Source organism: Colius striatus, chromosome Z, assembly GCF_028858725.1.
Source record: "Colius striatus isolate bColStr4 chromosome Z, bColStr4.1.hap1, whole genome shotgun sequence".
NCBI lineage: Eukaryota > Metazoa > Chordata > Aves > Coliiformes > Coliidae > Colius > Colius striatus.
In genome coordinates, this window is record NC_084790.1 from 32,888,194 (window position 1) to 32,908,143 (window position 19,950).

Here is a 19,950-nt window from a genome sequence, read left to right on the forward strand (position 1 = left end):
TCATCTGTGTCATTTTGAGGAACCTCTAATCAGGATTTACCATTTTTGATGAGCAAAACATTATGGGACATAAAAACTTTGCTAGGCAGTGTTGTGCCAAGCCAGCAGTGAAGCACCATGACAGGCTCTCTCCATCCACCCCCACACTCAGTAGGATGATGGAGGCCCCAGAAAAATGGAAAGGAAAAAAGATAACCAAGAATGTTGTGGATTTTGACAAGGGTAGAGAGGGCTCAGTGCCAATTACGGTTCTGGGCAAAACAGACTCCACTACTCAGAGAGGAAAGTAAGGAAAGTTTATTCTACTACCTACAAGAAACAAAACAGAACAAAAAGTAAAAACAGAGTAGGATGATTGAGAAAATTACAACCAGCACTTTAAGATCTCCCTCCCCCATGTCTCCTTTCTTCCCAGACTCACCTCACTACTCCCGATATCTCTACCTCCTCCCCCATCAATGGCTCAGGGGGGCAGGGAATGGGGGATGTGGTCAGTCTCTCACAGATGGGCTCTGCCACCTCTCTCTTCTCAGAGGAGGACAACTCCTGGCATTCTTCCCCTGCTCCAATACAGGGCCCCTCCCACGGGACACAGTCCTTAACAAACTTCTCTGGCATGGGTTCTTCCCAGCAGCTACAGCTTCTGCCTATACACGGTCCCTCACATGGGACATAGCCTCTTCTGGGCATAGTTTTAATGAACTTATTTGGCATGGGTTCTTCCTAACAGCTACAACCTCTGTGAATAGGGGGTCCCTCACAAGGGACATGGCCTCCTTGGCCAGATTCACTGCTCCTGTCACAGGGTCTTTAATGAAGTGTGTCACTGCACCGATGCGGGGTCTTGAATGAAATGCAAACAAATCTCTGCTTCTCTGATCTCTGGTCTCCTGTATCAGTGCCCCGTCACTATGCAGAGGATCCCATTACTTTCAGGAGACTGTCTGCGTGTTGCACTGGAACTCAGGGCAGAGAAGAAATAAGAAATTCTGAGATCGCTGTACATTGCAGTATGAAGAAGGGAAAAGTGACAGAGCTCCCATTTATCCAGCAGAACTCAGCCTGAATCAAGGTCCCTGCAAGATTTTGCAACCGATGGAAGTATCCTGTGCTGCTGCAGCCACGTCATTGTAAGAATCCATTATTTTCTGAAGGGTAGCTATGATTGAAGGACATGATTGCAATGACTTCAGACTGCCTGTGCCCAAATCAAATCTATGATGCAATCCCTATTGGCCACCTGAGCCAGAGACTTCATAAAGATGCATGCAGATGACAAATGATTAAAAAAAACAGTACTCTATTTCCAGCTGGCTTAATGAAGCCATTTTTACAAATTCCATAGAGAATCTACAAGTGACAAAACCCTTTAATTTGTGACTTTGAATAGTCTATATGATATAAGAAAACTAAAGATGATTCAATGTGAACCACACTGGTTCTTGGAGGGAAACAGATCATCACAAAAGTAACAATTAAGAAGTTTCTCTTTTCCTGCACCATGGAAGTATGGGACAAATTAGTTGACTTGTAGCTAAAACATGTCACAGCATGAGCACTTTTCCTTACTCAGGAATAAACTTGATGCTGGAAAGCAGAAAAACCCCATCTTCCTGGTAATCCTCCATTATTTATACATATAAACAAAACCACACAGAATTTGTATAGACTGTGGGTAACAAACTGATTGGTAATCATTACTTGAATACGATACAGTATGCACAAACAGGAGGAGTCTGAACACATTATGGATACTATACATCCTTTCTGAACTATTCAACATTAGTCACCAAGAAAGAAGCATAACAAGAAACAGAACCTTTCTCCATTTTGTGATGGCACTGGGAGACATCTTTGTGATTTTTTTTTGCCTAGCCCAAAGCCATAATAATCAGAAAGATTTCCTCCCTTTCCAGCTTTGGTCTGGATATTTTAATGTGAAGAGCTGATCAATACTTAAAGCACTGGACTTGTTTTCTTGTAGGATTGCTACTTTTTCATCTAAATTTGAAATGCAGTGCATGCAGTGCAATCCTTATTATATATGGAAACCAGCAACATTTGAGGAAATCAGGTTGCATTTTCCTGGGATTACCCAGTATCCCACTATCTCCTGTCCTCCCACATTGCTGAAATTTGATGCTAGTTAAACTAAGAGAATCTCTGAAATACAGGAGAAGCTGACCTGCATTGGCATAATTTTGCTCACCTGTCACCCAAGCTGCTTGCCAATACAGCAGAGAAAATTTAGTTCCCCATTAAGACACGGGAAACAGTATTGGTTTGAATTTAGGGAACTACCAGGGCCTTCCTGCCTCTTCTTATGCCTCCGTACTGGAATCAAATTCTTGGTGGAGAGATATGCAAACAGGAATTAGGGAGCTGCTAGACTTCTGGGTAATGAGATCCGTTGAGTTTTAAAGGAATTTAAACTCATCTTGCTTCAGATCAAAAACTTACCCTTAGGTAAGGTCCTAGAACTCGCCATTCCTAGAAACAGTAACTTATGTGAGCCTTGCAACACACTGAAAGATATTGGTACTAGCCAGTCAAGTAAAGGGATACTTCTTAGACTCAGGTTGAGAAGTTGTTCTGAAATACTATAGTCAGACAGGATGAACAGGCTGAGCAGAGATGGGAGAACACCACTAAGGATATAAAACAGAGATGTTTTCAGTAGCACAGGCTAGTAAATGGAGCATGCTATCCTCCTTTCCACACAAGCTGATGGCAATGCTGGAGGAAGTCCTGTCACAAAGGAATTACAATTGAATCCTGTGTGCAGAAGTGGAGAAGCTCTGTTCTCAGGAGGTCACAAAAACATACACACCTTGAGCAAGCTGCATAATAATAACAAAACTCAAGGAATTCCTTTGCATTCAAAAGAGAGAATGTGACTTACTATAGAGAATATGCAGCCAAGAACAAGGTTAAAATGGTGCATAAAAACTTTACATAAAAACCCTATCCATCTTTAACTTATTAAGATAATCATATCATGAAGATAACTGACTCCACTCTGCCCAAAGAATTCATGACTGGGGATGGACGTATAACATATATTACAGGTATGGCTCTGATATTGAATTTCATCAATGTTAACAAGGCACTATACAGGTGACTTGCAATGAGAAATGGGTAAAGTGTTCCTCTTCTCTCCCCTTCCCTATTCTGAACATAGAAAGAGAAGAGTCCCATCTCCCAAATGATGAAAAGCAACTCTGCAAAATGCAATAGTTCCTGATATCTTCACACTTCTCTCTGAATACTGCATAACATTGCCTTTCCATCTTCAAAAGAGGCTTAAATTGCAATCCTAATTTTAGCCCACTCTTGGGAGAATGGGCACAGAAAGCATGTTAGGACCACTGCTATTTATGTTAACAACATGCCCATGGCTCCTAATGAAACTGGAATGTTCTTGTGTAGAGCTTTGACCTGGATGACCAAGCAGGTCCACAGGCTGCTCACCTATCTCCATTGAAGGGCTTAATAAAGCAACACAGACCTGGGGTTTTACATGAAAGTTTAGATTTGGAAAACCTTGTCATGAATTGGAATGTTGGAAGGGATGAAAAAGATGATCCCAAAAGAATCCCATCTTTTTATTGCTTTTCTCAATGGGACTGAATTCTATTTGGTGAAAGTCTCCCAAAGATGTGATTGCAAAGCTTTCTCCACCCTTTATTTGAAGCTGAATCCCACCTGTTCAGCATAGACAGAAAAACACAGCAACAAAACCTTCATGTCCCAGCTCAGCTTGTACAACTGAAGCACCACAGGGAACACTACGATCTGAGTAGTTCTTTTCTCTGCTTAACTTCTTTAGAATCACTATGGTTGGAAAAGACCTTTAAGATCATCGAGTCTAGCTACTACCTTAACACTGCCAAAACCATCACTAAACTCAACTGTATCCCTCAGCAACTTATGTCTTTTGCCTATCTCCAGCAATGGTGACTCCATCACATCCCTGGGAAGCCTGTTCCAATGCTTAATAACCCTCTTGGTAAAAAAGTTCATCTAATGTCCAATCAAAACCTCTCCTGGCATAAGTTAAGCCCATTTCCTCACGTCCTATTGTTCATTACTGGAGAGATCAATCCCCACCTCACAACAACTCCCTTTCAGGTACTTGTAGTGAGTGATCATATATCTTATCAGCTTGCTCTCCTCTAGGAGGCTTTCTTGTGGCAGAGGCCATAGAGAGGTCTGGAAACACCAGTCTAAGGATATTCTTAACCCCACTGAAACACCCACTCAATGCCTCTTGCCTTCTCCAAGGCCAGATCACATCAGGATGGAGACTGAAGAGTCAGGCAAGACTATCGCAGATGGGCTGAAAGAACTTGTAAAAACCTGCTCTAGCAGATGTTTACCTTAGGGCAGATGGAGAAAGACAAAAAAAAAAGCAATACTAACTGGCCACAACTACAGTGGCTCAGAAGATAACAAACCTTTCTGGTAATATGCAAGCTGAGCTGCATGATTCACAAACGTATCACTTCTGCATTTGATTTACCATAGCCCTTACCTAAGAACACATCAGAGAAAGCCATCTACCAACAAACTACATAATATGTTGTTTAGCTCTAGCTAAATATGTTGTTGGCTCAGCCCAATAACAGAGCTTGGTGCCCTTTGATGGAGACCAGCTGGGCCCAGTCTAAAACCCTTTATCCTTCTGAGACTGGAAAAGTCAGAGTTTAAACTATGCATACAGTGGTTGAGATCACATCGCCCTGGCTTTCAAGTATCCCGGCCCCTCCAGGCAGCAAGCCAGAGAATAGTCAGAGGGCCTTGAACCTCAGGCCAGCTAGGAAACACACTGACGCATCCTGCCTCCTCTCAGCAGCAGCTTCGCTCCGCCGTCCTTTTACGGACACAGAGCAGATTCCACCCACTGCAGGGCCTCGGCAGGGCCTGACACATCCTCACCGCGAAGCCTAAGAAAAGGCCGTACCGACACTTCCCCACTCCCCAAAGACGTTTGCTCCTGCTGGTGATGCGAGTCCCGTGCCTCACAGCGCTGAAGAGGAACCCACTGAAGCCCCCGAGCAGGGTACCACAGCAAGACAGCACTCTGGGCGGGACAGAGAACTCCGCACCGTAGAGCCACTGCCTGCCGGCACTTCGCCCAGCCCGCCCGACTCTCTCCGCCCCCAGCTGCGGCGGTGGGCGGGCTCGGCGGCGAGGCCTGAATGCGGACGCGTTCCACGCCTCCGCGGGGTGCGTTGAGGTCAGGTTGCGCTGCGCTGGAAGCGCGGGGAGAATGTGGTCGCGAGAGCCCCGGAGCGGCACAGAGCTACAGTGAGTGTCTGGCCGGGAAGGGTTCTATGAGGCGTAGAAGTCCTGGGCCTAAGCAGGGTGCTTCCATTGGTTAGCAGCGGAAGAGCAGCGTGTGCGCGGAGGCGACGTCTGGCGCGGCCCGCCACCCAGCTGCTCCATGCGGGCGGAGGCGAGCTGGGCTGGCGCGCGAGGTGCCTTGGGCAGCGTGCGCTGCTGACCCCGCGGCCCCGAGAGACGATGGCGAAATGGCTGAATAAGTACTTCAGCCTTGGCAATAACAACAGCAAGAGTGCCCCGCAGCCTCCGCGGCCCGACTACGGGAAGAAACGCAACGGTGCCGTCAGCGTGCTTTGCCCTGACGTGCCACCGCACTTTAACCTTCACCACTACACCTCGCCTGACTTTCCACACCGGCGCCTACACGACGACACCAGTGACCTGCTCCGTGCCTACCGTGCCCAGAAGGACCGCGACTTCGAGGACCCTTACAGTGGGCCCGGCTCATCCTTGCGCCGGTTGTGCGCCGTGTGCCGCCCGGACTACTCTGTGCCCGAGGACCTGGGTGAGACAGCCTCCAAGGCCTTCTCATCGTGCTGTGCCCCGCCACTCACCGACTGTGCAGCCGGCTCCCCGCACCTCTTCCGCAGCCACAGCGAGCGCCGCCCAGTGACACCGCCTGATGTGAAGTACATTTCCCCAAAGCACCGGCTTATCAAGGTTGAGACCGGCGGTGGCGACGATGATGCAGGCAAGAAGCTCAACAAAGGCTCCAAGCAGCTGGTGAGCTCTGACCTCTCTGTCATGAAAGATAAAGTAAGTGTTGTGGTCCTGTTCCCTATAGACTATGCAGTAGGCCTGGAGCTATGTCAGCCCATGGAAGGATTTTTGGTGAGGGGACTAGCCTTCTCTGAACGCATCTGGAGCAGTTGCTGCTCTCCACTGTGCTTCAGTGGATGGCCTGGCCATTTTTAAATCTCAAGTCAGGCAAGGCATGTGCAAGGCTGGCACATGAAGCAGTGGTGCTCTTTTCTCTGGGCTTTCAAACTCACCTCCTTTCTGATTGGGCAGGTGTAGCTAGCCCTGCTGTGGGGTATAGTGACACAAAGTTTGTGACCTCAGCCCCACTGTATGTGGTATGAAGCAGTCATATATATATCTAAAAAAAATGTTAAAAAACCTGATCTCATCCTGAGTCAGGCTGCCTGTTTGTGAAGAAACAATTTAGCATATGTTCAGTAACTTCTTTGCCTTCTAGTTCAGTGTCAGAGGTGAAGTAGTTCGATGTCCTGTGTTATAACAGCATCACAACTTGTGTGGTAACTGTGTTTCCAGTTGGCAGGTACCTCAAGCAAACTTTATAGCAAGTGAGTCAGTTGGAAACGTTCTGCTATCTCTTTACTCATTGTTCTCTATGAAATACTGTACACACAGCACCATAAAGTGCTAGATTGAGAAAAGTTGGGAAGCTTTGAAGAGGGAAATAGCATTAATTATTTTAAAAACGTAGAACATACCACTTCACTTTTGTTGGACTTTCAAGTTCATATATTGGAAATCAATATTTCTCCATTTCATAAATGGACATTTATAACTTCAGTGTAATAGTCACATCACAGGAATTCTAAGTATGTGCTGAATGTTATCAGTTTAAATGATTCATGTTTACATGTTCAGAAATGTAACATGATTCAACTTAGTAACACATTTCCGTGACAACTTGATAAATATCATATCCAGATGGAATTCCAAATAAATCAGCTTGTGATGGTGATAGTACTTAAAATTTATTACTTTATCATTCACTTTTGGTGTCGTTCCTGACTGAAAGCAAATTCTTTTGGGAAAGTGATTAACTTGAATCTAATTAGGTTGTAGCTGTAGTGTATTCAGCCTGCCTTCAATCGCCTATATTTATACTATGTATCTGCCCTTGGTCAAATGATTCCAGCAACTTAATACTTCAGAAAAATTAACTGTTTTGGGAAAAATGCTTCAAAATGCAGCTACTACTCTTTTTTTTTTAATAGGTCATAATTTTTAAAAATTATCTTTCCATTTTAGACCCTACTGAAGGAATTTCTGAACAGAAACTATGTCTATCTGCCACGTTCTGTGGTCATAAATCTGTGTGCTGCTCCCAAGCCCTTGTTGCATGTTTTAAAACTTGTTTTCAATGAGCAGGCTACAATTTTTTTAAAAAGATACAGAATAATCATGTCACATGAGATAAAAGCAATGACAGGCATGGTTGTATTTTGCAAGATTCCAGGTATAGGTTGTAAAAGTAACAACAGAGATGTAATGTATCTGCATTTCAGGAAGCTTTGATGTGTAGAAGTACCAATTAAAGTTGAAGCAGGCAAACCTGAATATCTGTGCATCTTTAGCAGAGATGTGACTAACCTCTGTAACAGATGCCCAGGGGAGAGTCACCATTGCCATGTCTTTGAATTCAAATTGGTAGGTGGATTTTATTTTATTTAGGTGATAAGGTCTGGGAGGTTTAGAGGCTTTAACGATGATGCTTACCTTCAAACAAAAGAGAACAGACTATATTAGAATTCATGGCAGAATTAGCTCAATTCCTCCTGTATGGAGGATAAGAAGTCACTGACTTCCATCTTCAGTGATGGCACGGGAAATATTTACTGTCCTGTCGCAAATAAATAAGTGTAGGCAAGCCAAAACAGCATGTGATTATATCCTGGAAGAACCTGGTGGGTACTGTATTTGTGCAATAGTAAATATGGGACTTAGCTTAACATCATCTCAATAGACAGACCACTTCTGGGGATCTAAAAGAATGAGTTGAAGTCTTCTCGACTCTCCTCCATATGGTATCATGTGGTATGTGTACGTGCATGACAGCAGTAATAGACAGGGGAAGTATCTGTGTGAAAGGATATTTTGTGTATTTTCTCACTTATTACACTGAAACGTTTCTCTGCCTGGCTTTAAAGCTGAAGAATCTGGAACTCTCTTCAAAGAGCAACTGTATCATGCTCCATTGTAGAACGGTCATAACATTTAATAGCTGCAAGATAATTATTTCATAATGAGCAGCATTTTGCACTCCCTCTGTGCAGTGAAGACATTACTGCACAGCAGTTACAGATTGAATTCAGAAGATGCTGCAAATTGCAAGATCCATTTCCCCAGGAAATGCATATCTGATGTAGCATGTCTGATGCTGTAGAAAATATCTCAATTCTGGGCAGGTAGAGTGGATCCGGTGCCAAAGAATGTAAATTATGGTTTAGACACAGCCAGCAACAGCCAACCATGCAGACTCTTACTCACTCTCTCTCCCCTAGACAGAATGAGGAGGAGAGGAGAATTAGAAGTTCAAATCTTACAAATCAAACAACAATACAGAAATATACAATGCATGTGATGCCCAGTATAATTGTTCACAACTGGGAACCCAAAGCTCATTCTGGGCAGAAATGCCACAGTTCCCTTTTCCTGCTCTCCAGCAGCTCTGCACTGCCCCCCCCCAGTATAGTGAGCAGACACCAGCATAGTATGGAATATCCTAGCCATGCCCCCTCAAGACCTTTTATTGAAGTTAACTTTATCCCAGCACAAAACCCAGGACAATCTTGTGTTACACCAGCAATCACACAGGAAACTACTCAAGGCAGCATGATTGCTGACTTGATTTGCACAGGTCTGGAAACAGTGGCCAAATTTGAGTTCTACACTTCATACACTTTATAAGAAAAAAGCCCAACAAATAACACTCACTTTATTTCCGTTGGATCCACCTCTAAAGAATGTGGTGTAGAGAACTGTCTGCTAGCTAGCAAGAGAGCTAAAGCTGTTTGTCTCAAAAGCTTTCCCCCCGTTGTTTAAGAAACAAGTACATTTTTGACATTGCAATAGACTATGGAAATGCTGATTGACCTTTTAAGGTCTTGCATAAAAGTGCTTAAGCTCAGTGGAACTTTGTTAATATCTGTATATTTAGTAATATCTGTACATTATAGTAAATATTGAGAAGACTTTATGTATATGGAAAATCTAAATTTGAGCACGTTAGATGTATTTAACAGAATCTTGCAGCTGGTATTTTGAGATGCAATGAGAAAACACTTGAAAGATGTCTTAACAGTGTTGGGGTTGTTTATATGAAAGGATGTAGTTTCTAGAGATCCTACATTACAAATATAACTCCTTGTCTTATTCCCACATTTTATCCATTGCAGCAGGGTGTCAGGCTGCCACGCTTTACAACCGCTTCTGCTCTGAACCAATTTTCCTCTCTGTATGTGGTTCCCATTGTCATATGGCTCTGCCTTTGAATCAAAGGTCTAAAGAAAAATATACCACTGGCTAGTGGTCTTGGGAACCTGCGTGAGTGGCTTGAGCAAGGCCACATATAAAGGCAGAAAGCTGCATTGTCCCATGTATCTCATGTTGCTATAGTGTAACTATAAATGCATTTTTGCAAATATGTCAGTTTCATGATAAAGGACTATCTCAGTCTTATGAATGCAATTTTCTTATAAATTCAGTTATTACCTGAGCATTCAGAGTCTATGTGGCTTCGGGACTGTTCAAAATGATGTGGTAGGCTGTTCAGTTCCAGTGTGAAGTGTGCCTGGTATATATTCATATATATTCAAGTATGCTTGGTATCTGCAATGTATTGCACAGCTTGGAGCAGTCTCTGCTCTGGTAACTATCTCAATTTTCAGATTCTTGAACACTTGAGAGATCCAAGCAGGGAAAGGAAGGGATGTGAAACAGTTGGACACATGGAGATTGGGGCAGGGAGTGCTAGCCTTCTGTAAGAGTGCCTCGTGTGTATACTGTTGCAGTCAGAAGAGCCAAACCATTGAAAGAAAGTACCTCAGTTACTGAATTCAAGTGAGAAGACTGACGTGCCCCTTCTCAAGTAAGATGCGTTTATTAAACTGTTTACTGGGAGACTGAACACATAGCCTACCAACAGGACAAGGGATAATGGGATGAAGCTGGAACACAAAAAGTTTTATTTCAGTATAAGAAAAAACTATTTCACTGTGAGGGTGAGGGAGCAGTGGCACAGGCTGCCCATGGAGGTTGTAGAGTCTCCATCCTTGGAGGTCTTCAAGACCCACCTGGACGTGTTGCTATGCGACCTGATCTATGTTGACCTGCTTGTGCAGCGGGGTTGGACTAGATGATCTCTAAAGGTCACTTCCAACCCTACTATTCTATGATTCTATGATTCTAAGCAAAGAAGGCATTAAATAAAAGAAGACCCTTTCCTCATCCTTGCTCACTAGGTTTCCCTGTTCATCCATTAAAGTGAGAAGATTCCCCTCAGGCCTCCTTTTGATGCTAATATATTTGTAGAAACTTTTCTTACTGTCTTTTACAGTAGTGGCCAGCTTAAATTGGAGTTGAGCCTTGGCCCTTCTAATATTCTCCCTTGTGTAACCTCACCACAGTCTTGTAGTTCTTTTCAGTTGCCTGCACTTTTTTCCAGAGATCACAGATTCTGTTTTTCCTTCGGAGATCCAGCAGTCAGCCAACGTGGTGTTCTGGCCTGCTGGCTCACCTTCTTGCACATGGGGACGGCTTGTTCCTGCACCATTAAGATTTTCTTATTGAAGAATGTGCAGCCTTCCTGGACTCCTTTACCTTTCAGGACTGTCTCCCAAGGGACACTGACTACCAGCTTCCTAAACAAGTCAAAGTCTGCCCTCTGGAAATCTAAGCTAGCAATCTGCTAGCAATTCTTCCTCCTTGCTTCTCTGAGGACTGAGAACTTGATAACTTCATGATTACTATGCCCTAGGCAACCTCCAACCATCATGTTCCCCACTAGACCTTCTTTGTTTGCGAACACCAGGTCTATCAAGGTGCCTTCCCTCATTAACTCTCTCACCAGCTGCATGAAGAAGGCATCTTCCACACACTTCAGAAACCTCCTGGACCGTCTCCTCTCTGCTGTATTGTATTCCCAGCAGACATCTTCTAGGTTGAAGTCCCCCATGAGAATGAGGGCCAGCAATCTGGAGAGTTTTCTCAGCTGTATAAAGAACTTCTCATCTGCTTCCTCATCCTGGCTGGCTGGTCTATAACAGACTCCTACGGTGATATCCCTCCTCTGCCTCTCTCTTCTGAAGAGTCTGTAGCCAACCAGTGCAGCACTCCAGTTGTGTGACTCATCCCACCATTTCCAGAACAGCGACTGTGTTACACATCCCTTGGTGTATAGTGGCTTCCAGCTTTTCCTGTTTGTTACCCATGCTGGGTGCATTGCTTTAGATGCACTTTAGGTGGGTTACTGGTCCAGTTACCTTTTGGGGAGGGCAGAAGTCCTAACTTCCTCATGATCATTTTCTGATGCATCTGTGTCCTGTAGCACTATAACTCTTGTTTCCCTGCTGCCACAAAGAGCTCCAACTCCAGCCTCCACTGAGGTGCCAGACCCAGGGATGTCAGAAATTGATGCTTGCATCCTGCCCCCAGGCTTACCTCTGGCAAGTCTGGTATTGCTCCTTTCCCCCTTCAAATATAGTTTAAAGCCCTTCCCAATGAGCCTCACTAACTGTTGTCCCAATTGTTTTTTCCCTCTTCATGACAGATGTATTATGTCCCGTTAAACTATCCCTGGTGCCCTGTAAAGTGCCCTTTACTCAAAACCCCTAAAATTATGTTGGTGGCACCACAATTGAAGAGTACAGGAATGTTGCCAGAGTATGTAGGGATGAAACCAGGAAGGCCAAAGCCATTTTGGAATTAAACGTGGCAAGGAAAGTACAGGAAAACAAGATGGGCTTCTTCAAGTACATCTGTAGCAAAAGGAAGATTAGGGTGTATGTGAGCCCACTGCTGAATGAGGAGAGTGCCCTGGTGACGGAGGATGGAGGGAACGCAGAATTACTGAATACCTTTTTTGTTTCAGTCTTTACATCCAAGACCGGCCCTCAAGAAGCCCAGAACCTGGAAGATACTGACATAGTCTGGAGAAAGGAAGACTTTCCTTTGGTGGATGAAGATGAAGTTAGAGACCTGTTAAGCAAGCTGGATGCCCACAGATCCATGTGATCTGGTAGGCTGCACTCATGAGTGCTGAGGGAGTTGGCTGATGTTATTGCTAAGCTGCTCTCCTTCATTTGCAAAGATCGTGGAGCACAGGTGGCGTGCCTGAGGACTGGAGAAAGGCCAGTGTCACTCCAGTCTTCAGAAAGGGCAAGAAGAATGACCTGGGAAACTACAATCCAGTCAGCCTCACCTCCATCCCTGGAAAGGTGATGGAACAACCTCATCCTCAATGTCATTTCTAAACACACAAAGGAAAAGACAGTTATCAGGAGGAGTCCACACTGATTCACCAAGCAGAAGTCCTGCTTGCCCAACCTCATAACCTTCTGTGATAGTATAACTGGCTGGCTAGATGAGAAGACAGAAGTGGATGTGATCTAGCTTGACTTCAGCAAGGCTTTTGACACCATCTTGTATAACACCCTCATGAAAAACTCAAGCAATGTGGCTTGGATGAGTGGACAGTGAGGTTGATCGAGAACTGGCTGAATGACAGAACCCACAGGGTAGTGATTAATGGCACAGAATCAAATTGGAGGCCTGTGGCAAATGGGGTTTCACGTAGACTGGTTTTGGGTACAGTCTTGTTCAACATCTTCATCAATGACCTGGCTGAGGGAACAGAGTGTACCCTCAGCAAGTTCACTGATGACACCAAACTGGGAGGACTGGCTGATTCCCCAGAAGGCTGTGCTGCCATTCAGCAGGATCTTGACTGGCTTGAGAGTTGGGCAGAGAAGAACTTCATGAAGTTCAGCAAGGACAAGTGAGGAGTCCTGCATCTGGGAAGGAATAACCCCATGCACTAGTACACCTACTGGATACTATTTCTGCAGAGAGAGACCTGGGAGTCCTGATTGATAATAAACTAACCATGAGCCAGCAATGTGCCATTGTGACCAAGAAGGCCAATGGCATTCAGGGATGCGTCAAGAGGAGTGTGTCCAGCGGGTTGAGGGAGGTTCTTCTCCCACTCTACTGTGTCCTGGTGAGGCCTCATCTGGAGTCCTGTGTCCAGTTCTAGGCTCCTCAGCTCAAGAGGAACAGATTACTTCTGGGGAGACTCCGGCACAGGGCCACCAAGATGATCAGGGGACTGGAACATCTTTCTTATGAGGAAAGGCTGCAAGACCAGGAGCTGTTTATCCTAGGAAAGAGAAGACTAAGGGGGCACCTCAGTAACACAAGTATTGAAAAGGTATATGTCAAGAGGATGAGTCAGCACTTTTTTTCTGTTGTCTCAAGTGATAGGACAACAGAAGAAGTTCCACTTAAACACAAGGAAAACATTTTTACTGTGAGGATGAGGGAGCCCTGGCACAGACTGTTCAGGGAAGTTGTGGAGTGTCATTCTCTGGAGGCTTTCAAAACCTGCCTGGACACACTCCTGTGTGATCTGATCTAGGTGGACCTGCTTTAGCAGGTGAATTGGGCCAGATGATCTTTAGAGGACCCTTTCACTGTCTACAATTCTATAATTATATGAGGTAAGATAGGTAAAATAGTTAAGATCAGAAACCTGCAACCTAGAAAAACTAAAAAGTACTCGAAGCTTCAGGATTATAATAGGAAGGTTGAGCTCTGCCTTGAATGCTTATTGCAGGCTTTTAGTTATGAGATGCAGCTCCCAACTGTTATATGTTATACTACCTTCTGCAAATCACTCTGTGATCGGTTTGACCTGTAAATGATTGTGATGCTAGTCTGGATTTGCTGAATTTCAAAGGTGCTGCTGACAGGTTTCTAGCTAGCACTGAAGGATGATGGAAACTCTTGGAGGGAACACAGATGCTGTTGAGTTGGGCTTGTCACCAAACCTCTTAGGGTGCTTGGTGGTATATGTGTCTGCTGAATACTAATTTTAACTGTGTATCTGGCGTGGGGGAAGAAATACTGATTTGTGGCATACAGGGAGACGTGAAATCCAGGAGGAGTTTCAGCTGGGAGTCCTGAGCTGTGTTCTAGGGATCCTGGCTCATGAGAGTGTGAAGTTTCTCTTAGGATTGTTTTTCCCCAGTCAATTGTGGATTGAGTGCTGGGCTATGAAGTCTGCCTGCTTCATGAAACAGGCTTGAGTAAACCTGAACACCAGACTGGAGAGTGGGAAGTTTTAGGGTAACTTTCCACCTAGGATAATGCAACACAATGAGTCCTGAGCTCTGTGAGACAACAGACTAATCACACAGAATTTTTCCACCATTGTTGTGGTGTTAGTAAAATTGTCAAGTAGTCTGTGATTGGTCAGTCTTTGTCACTAAGACAAGAGAAGCCTTGTGGTAATAGGCAGCTCCTGCTTGATTTGATATGCCCATGTTGTACTGGTCTTCCAGCTGTAGTATGGTATGTAGAGTGTCACTCTGGCAGCTGGAAAGCCTTCACCAAGAGGCTCCTACTGTTCTGAAGTTAGAGCATTTAGTGTGCTGGTGGAGTCTAAATGCTCCTGTTGCTGAAGGGAAAGTGGACGAGGACACAATTTACAATCGCAGCTAAAGATGAGATTGTAACATGCTGACTTCAGAAGTGTCTAGCTGCGTGCAAACCTCTAGACAGAAAAGCAGGATGCTGGCTTTGTTTCTCTTTGCAGAGTGATAAACTGGAGCTACACAGCTGGGCCTCTCTGAGACAGGAGAAGGATACATCTCTTCCCCTCCTCAGGTTTTTGGTTCAGCAAGAGGAGCCAATGTGGCCCTACTGCTGCTCAGCAGGCTAGTGCCTTGTCTTTGAGAGGTTAGGTGGGCTGTAGGGATACGCTTAAAAGGATGTCACTGCATGCAGTAAGTAGCCTTCCAGATCCTAGCAGTGTCACCCCCTTTACAAGCTTGCCTTATGTGTTTGGCAGTTGTTTTACCTCTTTTTACTTCTGAATAAGTTCAGAAGTTCTGATAATTGCTATGATAATCTATACTGAAAAAAAAGCCATCTGTAGAGAGTGGTAATCCACTGCTTTTACAAGTTTTTGCTGATTCAGTAGGGATGACTTTGACTTGGTTCCAGCAGCTGATGACTTTATGGAGGCAGAAGAGAAAGCTGCATACTGTAGATGCAATCCATGCTCTTGCAATATCTGCAGATTGCGCTGTCACATATGAAGACTCTGGAGCATTCCTTGCAAAAGTTAAATTTACATCTGTGAGCAAACATCAGTTTACCAAAAGTATTGAATGAACAAATAACAATAATATGATTACACTTACTTTTGATGTTGTGGTTTTATGTTCAGTCAGCAATTCTAATGAAAGTCTTCAGAGTGATAAAGCAAATACATATAGGAGACAGAGAGATACATTGCTTAATCTCAAAATGTAGTAACAATATGCATATGGATAAATGTTGGATAACACTAAATTGGGCAGTGAAAATTTAAAAAAAACTACCAAAAATGAATTGCAGTGTTGAAGTTTGCATGGATGACAGAAGAAGGCAGGTGGAAAGAGCCAAAATGCCATCAGGAGATTCATTGTGTTGCCAGTTCTGACTTTAAATCTATAAATCTCTATATATATAAATATATATATATATGTGTGTGTGAAAATATTACTTATTGCTACTTATTTTCTGTCTGATCACAAACTGTTGTTCTAGTCTACCAGTTTTAAGTAATTTTTTTAACTTAAATTGTAAAGGTCTGAAATATACATTGTATGCATATACATATACAAAAATAGGATAAATATATAAATGGTATAGTTATTATGATAACATGTTATTTAAAATACATAAACATACAAATTGCTGAGAAAGAGGTAGTGGACCTCTCATCTTTGGAGACTTAAAAAAGCTACATGGATAACCTTAACAAAGTGGTCTAGCTTTGGTATTATGTCTGCTTTGAGCAGAAAAGTGGTGTAGTTGTCTTCAGATATCTCATGGAACCTAAACTGTAGTGTAACTCCGATGTTCAGAAACTGCCCTGGAGCTTAAATGTTACTGACAAATGTGAGTGATTCAAGGTACAGATCTGTCAAACTGGAGTGCTTTTCGCCATTCTGTAGATGGAATCTGTGAAGTGCATGTAGAGTTTGTCTGATAATAGTCTCTGAAGCTTACAAGCATACCTTCTACAAAAGCATGAAAGAATGAATAAGGTTTTGTTCAAGTGCATGTGTGGGCTTGGCTGAGTAAGTAAATGGGAGAGAATGATACTGTGAGGACAATAAAGCTGGTCTGAATACTAGTGCTGCTCAGCAAGAAAGAATTGATGGTACTTGATTCTATAGATTGTCCTCTGGATTTTCACATGGGTCTATGGAAGAGCTGTGTTTGTTAAGTGTGTGAACACAGAAGTATTGAGACATTAAGCATAGCTAGAACATCATCACATAATTCTATTTCAACAGTTCAACCATCGTAAATCTAGCTTTCATACTATTGCATGATGATGTTACCAAAGATAGTAACCAAGAAAAGTCCAAAACAAATGCTAGTTTAGGAAGCCAACATTGGTATATTGCAGTGCTGGCTGGATGAGGAATCTCTCCTTCTAACATGCATACAGAGTGACAAAAGCACACTCATTCTGTATATGAAGAAATGGAATCTTTGTAAAAATCTGATGCATATGATGTGAAATTTATTTACTGAGGCCAAGGGGAAAAGTACCCAACAAGTTCTTGAGTTCAGTGCTTCATGGTAGAAAACATAGGTCCAGCATTTATTCATTTGAAAAACAAATCTAGACTTTGCAGTTCTTCTGTATGCCAGCTGAGCTGTGACCAGCCTTCCTCATCTGAAACCTTTCTGATGTATAGCTGTCCGCTCATTAAATGAAAGTATTATTTTTAAGAAAGGTTCTGTTTAGAGCTTGTCTGGGATGTGAGATTGCTTAGGGACAAGGAGAAGAATTTGGTATTTATGAAAAATTACTCATGTAAAAAAATCAAAACAAAACCCCCACTTTATATAGACTAACTTTTACTGTAACTAGTAACTGGTTCTTTGTGACTAGAAATTCTCAGAGAGGATAAGGAATCTTTATTACACTGTTGTCTTCTGTATCTCTGCTGACAGCTAGATGATCTTGCCTGTGAAGCTGGTGAACTTAATTGGCAGGCACAAAATCAGAGAGAGGAATATATATTTATTTGAAAAAAACATTAATAATATAAAATATTTAATAATAAATCTAAAACAAATACTCCCCAAGAGTCTCCCATAATATGTGTTCCAAAGGTTTGGCTGGCAGAAGAGGTCTTTTGGTTTTTTGCTTCATGTTATTTATCACGATTCGTCCAGAATCCTTAATCACCATAGCCACAAAATCAGTGAAATAACAAATAGTGATGAAGTTACTATTTCAAGGATAGATATTCTGTTTTTCCTGTCAGTTCAAAGAGAGCTTATACCAAAAGACTCAGTTTACGTCAGTTTGGTAAGTTCCATTGATTTATTTTTTTATTTGTTCCCTTTAAAATGTGCTTTTTTAGTCTGACAAAAATTATGCATTTAGGTGTGCTTTTTGTTTTCTTCATGTGCCTGAATATGCAAATCATTCTTTTGCATGTGCAAATATTCTTTTAAACTTGTATTTAGTATATGTAGGTCTTAAATCATATTTTTGAAGTTAGTAGAAGAGCAAAGACTATGCATCAACATTGAAGCTTGCATCTTTATTAATATGCACTTTTGATCAGTGCATCTCTGTTTATGTTTTGGAGTTTCTTTTGCTTGAAGTTAATTATACCTGAAGTTACTGTTACTAGATCTACATGATAGAAAATAATGCCATATGTGTATGAATGGCTTAGGATAGGCTTTGTACAGAACAGCAATCAGTTGTGGTAGGAGCTCACAGTCCACTCTGATAATCTTGTATTCTTTTAAGAGATAAGAAATGTGTCTTTAACAATAGCTCTGGCAAATTCAACCCAGATATTGAATTTGTAATCTGATCATCTGCTTGAGGCCTTCTGAGGGTTCCCTGATACCTGTGATTCATTTTGATGGGTAGGACTCACATGAAAGGTAGCTGGATTTGGCAGAGAGGAGAGGAAAATTAACTTTTTTCTAGTCCAAAGGTTAGACCCTGTATGTGAATGTCCTCTGTAGTTACAAAACCTCAGCCTCTTGCCACTCCTCTGATTGTGTCTAAGGCAGATGTGGCAGGTACAGCATTAGATCATGAGTAGCCTGACTACACTAACTTGGTAGTTAGAACTTATAGGAGGGATGTATTAGGAGGTGACGGATGGCATAATTCTGTTTTCTTCTCTTTCCTGTCCTGCATTTTGCAGTCATTAACATGAAAGTTCAGTTGGAGGCCAATTGAACAAGTTTAGCCATTTCCCCTGGAAGTGTACTTAACACAAGATTGGAGCAGGGAGGGGAGCACTGCATGGAGGTCCTAAGAGGGAATCTTCTATGGTGGCCTTGACCTCTGGATCACAGAAAACAAATGTCTGACAGATACCAGCTTGCTGGGCAGTGGCTGAATGATTGTTGAGAGAAAAAAAACCACAACACTGTCGGCAACACTGATGAGCTCTTCTGAACTTAAGGCACTTTAATCTCACAGAAAGGCTTGTTCCTACATGGCCATTGGGCAGAAATGCCAGCGTGGTGAACTCACGTTGGGTCTTCTCCATATGGCATGGAGGTGATTAAGATAGTGATCTACAGAGCCCCTCTACACATGAAAGGTAGGTACTTGGCCTACTCATAGGATTCTGAAGAGAAATTCCATGTAAGATTGGCAAATTTCTGCTTTGTGAGGATGGTGTGATGGGGTACGAGGACAACATATTCATGCCCTCTGGCATAAAGCAAATGTTTTGTTTATTATGTATACAATGGCTAGGAAACTCTTACAGTCTCCTAGTCATACAGTCTTACAGTTAGAAAAGACCTTTAAGATCAAATCCATCCAGTAACATAACACTGCCAGGCCCATCAATAAAGTAAAACATATCCCTCAGCACCTCATCTACACATCTTTTAAATGTCTCCAGTGACTCTACCAGCTCCCTGGGCAGCCTACTTCAATGTCTAACAACCCTCTCAGTGAAAAACTTCTTCCTAATCTCCATTCTAAACAAACCTCCCTGGCACAACTTGAGGCCACCTCCTCTTGTCCTATAATTTTTTACCTTGGAGAAGAGACCAACACCCACTTCACTACAGCCTCCTTTCAGGTAGTTGTAGAGACTGATCATTTCTCCCCACAGCCTCCTCCAGACTAAACAAGCCCAGGTCCCTCAGTCACTTCTTGTAAGACTTGCTTTCTAGACCCTTCACAAAGCTTTTTTGCCCATCTCTGCACATGTTCCAGCATGTCTTTTTTGTAGTGACAGGACCAAAACTGTACATGATATTTGAGATGTGGCCTCAGCAGTGCCAAATACAGAGGCATAATCACTCCCTTGGTCCAGCTGGCCACACTATTTCTGATACAGGCCAGGGTACCATTGGCCTTCATGGCCACCTGGGCCTACTAGTGGCTCATGACAGCTCTTGACTAACACTTGCAGGTCCTTTTCCATCAGGCAGCTCTCCAGCCGTTCATCCCTGAGCCTGTAGATTGTTGGGATTGTTGTTGCTGTTGCCTGGGATTTTTGTGGTCCAAGTGCCAGATCCAGCACTTAGCCTTGTTGAAACTCATACTATTGGCCTCCACTCATGGATCCA

General features: G+C 43.1%; 1 protein-coding gene across 3 annotated transcripts in view; it reads left to right on the forward strand.

The window, feature by feature from the left end:
• Positions 1-5,220: 5,220 nt before the first annotated feature.
• Positions 5,221-19,950, forward strand: part of SHB (SH2 domain containing adaptor protein B) — a 65,837-nt gene continuing 51,107 nt past the window's right edge. For all 3 annotated transcript variants that reach the window (XM_062018548.1, XM_062018549.1, XM_062018550.1), the window contains exon 1: positions 5,221-6,102. In XM_062018548.1, coding sequence (XP_061874532.1) covers positions 5,527-6,102 — 576 coding nt within the window. In that variant the 5' untranslated portion in view covers positions 5,221-5,526. The remainder of the gene's footprint in view (positions 6,103-19,950) is intronic.